The following is an 11,624-nucleotide window of genomic DNA, read 5'->3' as shown; positions in this document are numbered from 1 at the left end:
CCTAGCCTGAAGGTAAACAGAGAACTAACTGCAGGGCCAGGCTGCGGCCCTGCACTGCCGCACGTCTTCTGACATTCCTCCAAGTCAATCATCCTATGCTGCTGCGGGGACCCCACAGTCCTCGCTGCTTTCTCTGGCTTGCCTGATGAGCATATGGATCATCTCTTTCCCTTAAACCTCCTCATAAACAACCAGTCGGAATACTGGGAATAAAATCAGAAAGCAGAGCCTGGAGGGAGCTGTCTGCCAAAGCGCTCACTCTCGCTCTCCCAGGTCACGCCGGGACAGCTGCAGTTAGCTCTGCAGCACAGCAAGTTAAATCGCTCACAGATTTGTCTGCACATAGCTGTTTCAGAACTGATTGCTTAGAAGGAAAACAGTTTAACAAGCAGTGAAAAACAGCATACACCTATTTAAACAACGGGCTTTACTGCCACTTGTGTGAAGGCCTGCTGCATCTATCTTCTCTGCAATGTCCCAAAGCACTGCTGTGGGCATAAGCCACTTTCTGTCCCTGTGGACAGGCCTGTCACACTCTCAGGACAGCCTGTGGAGGTCATGCTCAACAGGTCTAGCCCAGTGATACCTCGCAGGGCCCAGCCCCAGCCCCACACTTTGAAAGGTGCCCCAAAGCCATTGATGAACAACTGGAGGAGAAGCAGAGAGCTTAGCCGTTCTCACTGCAGTAATCTCTTAAATGAATGCCAAGAGTGGTCTTAAGGGGTGACAGGCACCCTCAATCATTTCATGTATGAAGCACTGAATCTGCACACATGCCATTCAAGATGTCCAGGTATGAAGTGAGTTATACCAGTAGCACCCTGTCAACAGAAAGCACAGTAAACAGTAAAGAAGTTTTTATTCTTCTCCATTCACCAGCATCATAAATTTGCATTTTCAGTATTTACATATACCAAATAGGACGCAAATAAGAACGTTGCAGAGTTCAGATAATCTTGCCCCAGCCACAGCTCAGCCCAAGGCTAACCATCAGCTTTATCTGCAATCACAACAGTGTGTCAGGAAATCATGCTGTCATGCTAAGGCAGCAGCAAAGAGTTTCGTTTGGTTTTCACCAGACTGCTGCTTTCCAGACTTAGCCAAACAGAGGAAAACAATCCTAAAGACAGTTGTTTCCCTCTAGTTCTCATGGCCTTCACTACTCTCTAGACTGAATAAGAGCCTGCTTTCATTCACTGATAAGTGTGAAGACTTTTTGCAAAAGTAAGAGGCAAGGAGCACCACATGCTATGTACGTGGATGTCCTTGATCTTTTCCCCTTATTTGATGAGTTTCATGCTGTAGTCACTCTTCAAAATCTAGTTCAGAGAAGTAACAGCTAGAGGCCTGAATATTTTACATGCAACATTGTCTTAGCAGGAATGTTGTAAGCACCAACAGATGGAAGTGCTGCAGGAACAGGACACCTCAGAAAACTGCAGCTTGGGCTCTGTTATCTGCTCATATCTGACTTATATCTGAATTATCTGCTCAGCGTAATTTTAGCAAGGAAGAAGTGGCAGGACAGACAGAGCACAGGCTGACAGACATGGCTTCCCATGTGGCTGGACAGAAAAAAGCTGGTGACCAGACAGACAGAAAGAGGTGACCAGCCAAACTGCTGCTGGGGAAGCTTTCACATCACATCTCTTTTCCATCAGAAGAACCAGATCCAGCAGGAACTGAGGATTTTGGAATGGAATTACAAACCAAGGAGACATCAAGTCATCAGTAAGTGGGGATGAGCAGCCTAGTCACTGGAAGAAATGAATTCATGACTATTTACTATAACTAAGTACTATAACCTAGCTGTGCTAAAGGATATTCCTAAACAATAAGCTTTAGTAAAGCATACTTTTCCAGTGATTACACTGTTATGCTATCATGCTGTAAGATTTGAAAGATGTTTTTGTTGTAACAAGCTACAGCGATACAGCTGAAGGACAGCTGTGTTCTTCAACACAACCCATGAAAACCTGCTTTTTTTTCTTCTTTTTTTTCTTCTTTTTTTTACATTAAAAAATAATAGTCAGATGCCCTGCATTAGAAAGACAGGAGAGACATCGAGAGCACCCCCATAACCTTAACAACTGCTTTGATACTTTTCAGATCAAACAAAGGACTCTGTTTTTCTCAGCTTGAAAGGTACTGTCTATGACACTTTGATAGATGAGATTTCACCCCCCACTCACACAAAGTCTCTTCCCACAGCAAACACAGACTGGCATAGGGTAAAAGAGGTTGCTTAATTTTCTTCCATGAGTTTTCATTCCAGTTAAGTAGATGGTAACTGTTATAGTCACCCCTTTCCTAATATTTCTTGTTCCACCAGGAAATTTTGTCGAAGTAGTAACATTAAGATGAGTATTTAAAGACTGGGCCCGTGCTATCACCGGAAAAGGTGGGATATGAATAAATATGCTGAAAATGTAACTAAGTTTAGCTAGATCCCGTACATGACATTGGAAGAACATTGTTCTTGAAAAGCTACATTTGACAAAAGCACTTCTACCCCCTTTAAATAACCTTCAAATTCTTCATTAATTCTGTAGGTCAAACAGCAAGCAAAATAAGTCCATGGCACATATAAAACTTTGGGGATCAAACCTAGTTGCTGTTACATGATGGGAAAATTGTTAGTGAGAATATTAGGATAACTTTACATTTTTAAAAAAATAGAAAGCAGCCAGGGTTTTTTAATGCTATTTTAAAAGAACAGCACTTAGATTTTACTTAAGCACAAAGAAATGCAAGACTTGGTTGCCTGTACCATCTGATGTCTGCCATGCTGTGTGAGCACTGTGATCAGTGGTTAATCACAGCACTCTTATTCTTCAGGCTTTATGCATGTATACTTAGAGATGCATGTATCCAGTCACACGGCAGCCTGCTGGTTGTTACCCCAAAGCTTCTGCATAGATTGTAACAACTTCTGGCTCAGAATATAAAACATTATGTTTTCTTCCTTAGCAAAAGCAATTTTTAAATGTTTTTGCTTTCAGCTGGGTGGTATCAGTCTGTGGCAGCTCATTATTCAGCAATGCTGGCATCCCATGTAGTCAGGCTATAAACCTGATCAGAGAAGAGAGACATCAAACACAACCTCATAACTTTGTGTGTTGTATGATGTTTACAAATCTAACTTTGCAAGTTTAATCTTAACACCATTTGAACATGATTTATATTCCAGCCTCACACGCACTGATACCAGCATTACCCAGGAGGCATCAGGCTGTTAACAGATCCTAAGCCAGCTGTGCAGCTGAAGAAAATGTTGGTCAACTGTGCCTCACTGGAACCTGAGTAAATGCTGTCATCATTTACCTAAAATTCTAATTTCTTATAGATCATCCCAAAATGGAATTATACATTTTGTATCTTAAATGAAATTTGAATTGTCATTCATCCACAAGCAGAGTATCAGTTCTCTGAACTATATTTCCTTTTCACAAAATCCTAAACTATATAGGAGTCCGAGCAGATCTATTTGATGTGGACCATTCTATCTATTTGAAGAGGGTTTCAAAATAAATTCCAGTTATTAGTTGTTATCAAAGACTGTTCTGCATGTATTAATTAGGGGAAAAAAAGTCCAGTGTATTTTGTGTGATACTGAGCTAAAAAGTAATTAACAAGATGGCAGGAAAATGAGAAAGCAAAAGGTTACAGTTCTGAACCCAAGAAAAACATTGCTATTGTTGTATTTTTCGAGCAGTCAGAAACATCCAGGGATGTCAGCATCCTGACACATTTATTCATGATAGCGTAGAATGATAGCTCAGCCAAAGGGCATCAAAGAATGTACTATACCGTAATTAAGGCCATATTCATTGGCTTTTTTGTTTTCAAACCAAATTGAATAAAATTAATAAAAAGAAGACAGAAGCAGAATGGCAGATATATTACAAATAAGGGGACATTAACGGAATTTTCAAACAAGGATGTCCAGCTCTTACTGAAGTGTGCCACAGTTTGATCAGAAGTTTAAATGCATTTAAGTTCATTTGGGCAATAAAGCTAACCTCGGGGCAGTGGAAAGAGTGCAATTTTTAGTAAATGGCAATGGCATAGATAGATTTATGATATGAGAATACCAGTACTAAAATGAACTACTAATAATATAACAATACTAAAACGAATAAATTGTATGGTTGTATTTTAATGACCAGAAACGACCAAAAAAAGTTGTAAATTTACTCATAAGTCCCCCTTGTGTAATATGAAATTTCAGGGGTTTGGGCTTTTTTTTTTTTCAATTTTTCTTTAGAAAATCTATTAAATGACTGTTGCCAACAACACAGAACCAAGAGAGTTCTGACTGAAACTAGTGAGAAAAAATAGGTTCAGCTTTAAAAAGGAATTATTTAATGTGTTAAAGTAAAATCCTGATGCTAAAGCAGAATATTATCATCCAAGAATGTTTATTTAATACATGTAAACGATCCTTAAAAAAACATTTTTTTCTCAATATAACTAAAGTGAAAGAAGTAACCCAAGTTTTATTGTTTGTAGGAAATAACTCTAGTGCAATTGTTTCACTGTGCAAGTGTTAACTAAGGCGCTGCTGTCATTTTAATAAATCAGGAAAAAAAAAAAGTATTCAAAACTGTAGAGTTATAGTATTGTGCTAGGTTTTCCATATTGCTCTATTTACCTATTCAGAATAAAAAGTATAATATATGTTGGTAATAACCTGGTTTAGTAGAAGATGTACCCTGCCAATGGCAGGGAGGTTGAAGTTAGATGATCTTTAAGGTCCCTTCCAACCCAAATAATTCTGTGATTCTGTGATTCTGCGATTCCATGATTCTATGTCCTAAATCTTAGAACTGTCCATTAGAAAAAAATAATAATAACAATAATTAAAAAAAATCATTATTTCTGGCTCTTGGAAAGCTTTGGCAATTTATTTATTTATTTATTTTAAAGTATCCATCTATTTTTACAAAGGCACCTTGGGAGGTAACATACAATTCTATTATTCATTTAAAATAATAATCTGTGCCTTCAGCTGAACAGCAGTGTCATTTGGTGCCCTCTGGTGTACTAAAAGAGAAAAATCACTTATAATGGAAATTTAGTGATTGGATTATAGAAACTGAGTAAACTTAATTTATAAAATAATTTAGTAATCCTCACATTTATTCTACTTGGTGTGTAACGCAGACACATTATGAAAAGAAGGGTAACAAATATAATTAAAAATGAAGATGGTAGTGCGCTTCTCTTGTAATATTTTCTGTATCAGGTATGTCCCACTTATACGTAAAACAAACCACCTCAGCATGAAGCTTTGTATGCTTTTTCTGTAAGGGTCACACTTGGTTCTCTTTCTCTTGAATCATCCATAATTAAAGCACTGTGAGCAAGCCTCTCTCCTTGCTTACACCTGCCATCCTCACAGTTCTCACTGTATTCATAAATACTATCTAAGTCATTTTGGTATTGTATTTTTAACTAAACAGTCATTAAATACTACACATCTATTAGAACTTTTAATTAAAAGTATCAATAAAATAGTACACGTTCTACTATACAAAGTATTTACAAAGACAGGATGGTTGGCAGAACAGGAGCAGGTGAAATTCTTTCTTGCCAAAGCACACCATTATGTTGGAAATAAATTACATTTCTCACACTTCACTCTACCTGAGATTAAGCTACATAAACTCAGGAAAATGAAGGGGAGATCACATTGGGAAGCCAAATTAAAGCCATCCCAGACAGCTTGGATGGAAGAAAAACACAATGCAAGCTTTAAGCCATCTAATAAACAGCATCCTTCATCTTTAAAGGTAGAGTTAGAAAAGAGATGCATCCCAATGGGCTTGGTAACTAATTTTATTCTTCAGCTTTACAACACTGAAATGGAAATCAGTTCACTGCCTTCACTTGGTTTTAAAAAATGCTTTGAGATTTAGAAGAATGCCAAAGACCAGAAATACACTTTTTAGCATCTCCAAATTCTATTTAAGTTTGTCTCGATTCCTTAGAAATACTAACTGCCCTTTGGTTTTCTGCATTTCTTAAGAAAGTGCTTGTAATGTTGCACAATCAGAACTTAGTGCAGACTCTCTAAAACCTTTTCCAACTGCACTAAGAGAGCCACAAGTTTTACTGAGATCTGAGTGAGCACATGAAGTAGAACCAGCAAGCAAGGTAACTCATCATGTATATAACTTGGATTTGTCCCCGAAGGCTGTTTGGCCTTTATAACGAAAAAATGGCTTGCAAGAGGGTGTTAATCCCTACTTATGCGCCCTAAACTTGTTGCTCACATTTTATAATATGAGTACTACGGATACCCATGGATGGAGGTAACCATTAGCAGCTCATACTAAAAGAATTCTTCTTGAAAATATCTTTAGTTCTAATTGATGCTAAGGGGATTAAGTTGCATAGCTTCTGTTTTCCTTCTGTATAAGAGACTAAAGACTTGTCTTCACACAACACTGCACTTCATTTTCCATCCCATTAAAACAGCCTCCATATGCTAACTCCATCCTTAGTCTCTGCTCTGAGGCTCAAGATTTTGTTCTCCTCCTCACCCTGCTCCCTGCCACGAGAGAGCTGTAATGTATGTATGGCAACGAAGAGGAACAACAGCCACAGCACCCTTTTCCACTGAGCACATTGTCCATTTGTATAGGGAAAAGGCAAGTTTCTAAGATTTGGTTTTAGAAGAGTTATATTAAGAAAAGTAACAAGAAACCTGCTTGATTTAAATAAGAATTTTGCTCAACATCTGCAAGACTGCATTGCATACCTACTTTTAAGTGCCTGAACTTATCTAAGGAAAATCTTTCAGCCGTATTACTCAGTTTTTGAGGAACAGATGCTCTTCAATTTACCTGCTCCAGCTTGCACGTATATTTCAAGCTGTTAAGTCAGCTTTGAAGCACCACATTGTTAAGCCTCCTAAGGATAGCAATTTTAAAGATTAATTACACTTAGAAGTGCAAAACATTAGTTTCTACAGATTATTTCTAGAAATTAATTTCTGGGAAAGTGCAGTAGTTCCCCACAAATCTTGCAAGCTGTATTTATTTAGGACCATTTCACCCTTGTCCTCATCTCAGTGTGTGTGACAGAATTGGGAGGAAAAAAAAAAAAAAAGCTGAGCTCTTCAGAAAATTGATATATTGGTTTGAACACGACCACAGGAACTTACACACTTTTTCTTACATTCTACATTATCTTCAATAGCTGAGTCTTGTAAGTCTCAGTAAAGAGTATGAGAAGTTCATTATTTGGAAGAGATCACTGATTTTAAGAAAATGCCACTGGTAAACTTGCGTAATCTGAATATCACCTCTAAGTTTTACTTTCAGGACTTCCATTAGAATTCAAGGTTTATGAAGAAACAGCCTAGTTTGGGTGACAAATCTAAACCAACATCAGTTCTGTTTGTAGTCTGATCTGACATTGTCACCTCAACACTGGTGGGATTTCCAGGCATTTTACTTCAAAGTAATAATGAATAACCCTTATTTTTCTCATTGGAAGGAAACAGAAATTTGTACGTCATTTGGCAAAATGATTTAGCTTTTCCCTAGCCTCCATATCACTGATTGCATACCCACAGTGCCCAACCCCACATCGTTATTCACTTGCACGGTGAACCATAGAAAAATTTTTAATTAGATTGCTATAAACATCGGTTAAAAAAATATGCTGGAACAGAGAGGATCAAGATTTGGAAAATGCAATGTACAGATGAGAAGATGAGACAAAAAAACAGCATACAAAGTAAAGTCACACTGGAGTTTTAAGACCTTGGAGCAATGGACGTACACGGTATCACAGATCACCCCAGACAATGGCTAACAACAAATCAAACCCTTTTAGAGTCCACGCGCTTCCTCCTCTCCCTCCCCAAAACGTAGCTCTGGCAAGGAAGTACCAAATGGCTAGGCTGGGAAGACACTACCTGTTAAACACTCGTTGCTTTCACTGCAGACAGCTGTACTGAGCAACTTAATATCGAGTAACCACCGTTCCTTTTAAAACCAAGCGCTGTTGCTAGCACATTACCAAACAAGACGTCAGAAATGCCCACTAAATTTTATTTATTTATTTTTTTAAAAAAAAAGAGAGAGAAATTGAACAACTGTGGAACTGCGAGAAACTGTCCGGGAGCAGGCGTTGTCCCAGCACCTCCCCGCCGGCGCGCACGGAGCAGGACGGAGGGGCCGGGGGCTGCGAGGCCAGCGGGCGGCCGGGCGCTGCGGGGCTGGCTGCGGGCGGGCGGCTCCATCCCGGGGCAGGGGCCGGGGGCCGGGGGCCGGGGGCCGGGGGCCGGGCTAGGACTCGTCGGGCTTGTCGGCGGGCGGCCCGCAGGGCTGCAGCATCTTCTCCATGAGGTTGAAGCGGACGCGCGCCTTGCTCTCGTTCTCGGCGATGGCGAAGTAGTTGAGCAGGTCGAAGTGGCCCATGTAGGAGCAGTAGGAGTCGCGGTGCTGGTTGACCAGCCACTCCCACTTGGTGGTGTCGGCGTGCCCCGTGCCGATGTACTTGGACTGCAGGTGCTCCAGCTGGCTGTGGATCGTGTACCGGTCCGTCATGGCGCCGCAGGCAATGGCGCCCGGAACCCGCCTCACCGCCCGCCCCGCCCCGCGCCGCGCCCCTTCCGCTCCCCCGGCCCGACGGCAGCCGAGACTTGCCCCTGCCGCCCGCGGCCGCCGGCGGGGCACTGCGCGCGTGCGCGCCCGCAAAGGCATGCTGGGAGTTGGAGTCCTCTGCCACGCCACGCCCCTCCCGCCCTTAGACTCACAGAATCACTGATGTTGTAAAATCCCTCCAAGATCCTCTGGCCAACCATCCCCCTGCCACCACTGTCACCAAACCATGTCCCTGAGCACCACGTCCAACCTTGCCTTGAACACCCCCAGGGACAGTGACGCCACCACCTCCCTGGGCAACCCATCCCAATGCCTGACTGCTCTTTCTGAGAAGAAATGTCTCCTAGTTTCCAACCCGAACCTCCCCTGGCACAACTTGAGGCCATTCCCTCCGGTCCTATCACTAGTTATCTGTGAGAAGAGGCCGACCCCCAGCTCCCCACACCTTCCTTTCAGGTAGTTGTAAAGAGTTCCAGGCAGGGCTTCAGAAGTTTCCTCAAGTCACCCGAAATTCAGCCAGCCTGTTTTAAACAACTGCCCTGTTAGACGGACTCCTTGAAGACTCCCATTGGTTTCCCTGAGATTATTAATATGATTTGAACTTCTATTTTAATCACTTAAATTCAGTAAGCCAGGTGAGGGTTACAGCTGCAGACCAACATCTATATTACATCGTTATCATGCAGCAGATACCTGAGGACCTCGCATTCCCAAGCCAGACACCAGGCTGAGTCTACCCGAAACTGGCACAACAGCTTTGCACTATAGGGCCAGGCCTCCAGTTAATTCCTAAAGGAAAAAATACAGCTTTGACATTGTAGCTACTGCTTAATTCGCCTATCTGAGAATCAAGTGAACCAAATCTGAATACAAAGTACGTAGAAAACAGGGCATTGGGAATGAAACTGGACAGCCTCTGTCTGTCAGGAGACTTCAGTAAATATGAAAGCAAAATAAATGGAGCCTTTCCTAAAACTCATGTTTCAGGACACAGCATTTCCCAGCTCTTGACGTTGTCTCTGTATAAATTACGTCTCATTTTTGCTTTCTAAACAAGTGACACAGGAAGTCTGACTGTGGAGGAAGAGAGCTGTAACAAAAATAGCCACGAGGTGCTATGCGCAAATCAAAACACTATTTTTCATTAGCTGTTTACTTTGTTTGTTAAAGGCACTACACTTTTTGTAGTAACACTAGTACAAAAAATCCTTATAAAGAAAGGCTGAAAAAGTGCGCTGAATTTGAGGGTCCTCCCAAAACAAATGTTTTGGTAATATTAATTCAGTTATATTTAGCTAAGAAAAAGCACTATAGGTTCCATCGTATTCCCTTTATGAGGTGCAAAGCTCTCCCTTTCCCCCAGGCAGACTTTGCAACTGAGCAGGGTCAAGGAATAGATCTAAGCCAAAGTTCGGTATTACTGTTGAAAAAGATTTTGACAGTGCAGGTAATATTTTACATGAATATTAAACTCGCAAGCAGATATAAAAATAACAGATTATAAATTGTATCACCAATCTAATTTGGTCGAAGTGGAGCTTTAAATAAATTCTATCATCCATCAAATAAGTGGTCTTTCTTCGCCAGCTCTCTTAAAGAGCTTACATAACGTTAAATTTAAAATGCATGGCATGATGCATGCTTTCATATGATAGCAGGGGTTTTAATTACTTGTTCTAAAATAGGAAAGACACATTGCCAGAAATTTTCCAATAGAACACTTCAAGCTCTTTCTTGTAAATGCTGTGCGGTCAAAAGAAATCCATGGAAATATTCTATGAAAACACAGATGATTCAAGGCCCCTTGTTTACAAGTAAGCATGCTATAAAGCCAAGGTCACAGAGAGCAGTGTCAAAACTATATCCTAAAATGTCCTTACCTTTTATTTCGAAGAACTAAATGAGGACTATAATTTTTGTTTTGTTTTGTTTTTGTTTTTACGAGGATCTGTTGAGTCATTATCAAGGCTTACTTAGCAGGAAGCAGTTTTACACAGCTGGATACAGCAATTGCATTCTGCAGTTGCTTCCAGAGAGACCAAGACAGAAAACAAACAAACAAACAAAAGCACACAAAGACAGAATCCCCGCAGAAAAGTGCTGAAGCATCCCACACTTCAGACCTTGGAAAGAGTTCCAAGAGTTCCAAACTCTGGACAAGTTTTATGTAATTTATATATTTTGCAGATCTTGGCCGAAGACCATCCAGGAGGTAACACACTGGGGTAACAAAGAGTAAGAAGCGTGATACGTGTCTAGAGGCTTGTCCACATCAGGTCAAAGAGGGTGCAAGTTGGTTTAATTTTCTTGAAGAAAAAGAAAAGTTAAAAATGTAAGAGTTCTGGGGAGATCACAGTAAGATTACTTGAGATACTGACTAGGCTAGGAAGACAGCAATTTAGATATTCATCAAGACTTCAGAGAGGTGATCTAAGGAAACTGTTTCAGAAGCCTGCTCCAAGCTTTCTAGTGTTATGGTCTCTTGTTTCATCTCAGAATTGATTGTTTACACAGCTTTGTGGTTTCTAGCTTGTTTCATGTCTTCATTCTCACTACAGGCTCAGCCTTCCATCTGTAATCCTACAGTTAGCGTGGTTTAAGATGGTGAACAGCTCAGAGACTGCGTAAGTGGTTACTGAGAGTAGGGTGAATGGGGATCATCTCCATAAGGGAAAAGTGAAAAGTTTTATTTTACTGGGATAAATAAAGTTGAAATGCTTGAGAGACACCTGCTTTGTGGTGAAGGGATGTACTATACGCTGGTATATAGAAAGACAAAAAAGACATTTTCTGAATGTGGGAAAGCTTTCATTTCTTTTTAAAATGGTACCTTTTCAAAGAGTGGGACTGTATGAAGGACACTAACATTTGATAGATGTTCAGGGACAACACCATGACATGTGGGGCTGGTCTCAGAGTTGCTGTCAAATTGTCATCCTGTGAACTCTAAGCTAGGAGATGTATTGATTAAAATACTCCATCTTTGGCATAGAAAAGATGCCC

General features: G+C 40.7%; 1 protein-coding gene across 1 annotated transcript; it reads right to left on the bottom strand.

Moving 5' to 3' along the window:
• Window positions 1–7,610: 7,610 nt before the first annotated feature.
• On the bottom strand, window positions 7,611–8,625 carry SF3B5 (splicing factor 3b subunit 5). Its single transcript, XM_035538552.2, has one exon. The coding sequence runs from the start codon at window positions 8,562–8,564 to the stop codon at window positions 8,304–8,306; it is 261 nt and encodes an 86-aa protein (XP_035394445.1). The 5' UTR covers window positions 8,565–8,625; the 3' UTR covers window positions 7,611–8,303.
• Between the last annotated feature and the right edge of the window lie 2,999 nt (window positions 8,626–11,624).

This window comes from Cygnus atratus, chromosome 3 (genome assembly GCF_013377495.2).
Source record: "Cygnus atratus isolate AKBS03 ecotype Queensland, Australia chromosome 3, CAtr_DNAZoo_HiC_assembly, whole genome shotgun sequence".
Classification (NCBI taxonomy): domain Eukaryota; kingdom Metazoa; phylum Chordata; class Aves; order Anseriformes; family Anatidae; genus Cygnus; species Cygnus atratus.
This window is presented reverse-complemented; position numbering and strand designations above follow the sequence as displayed.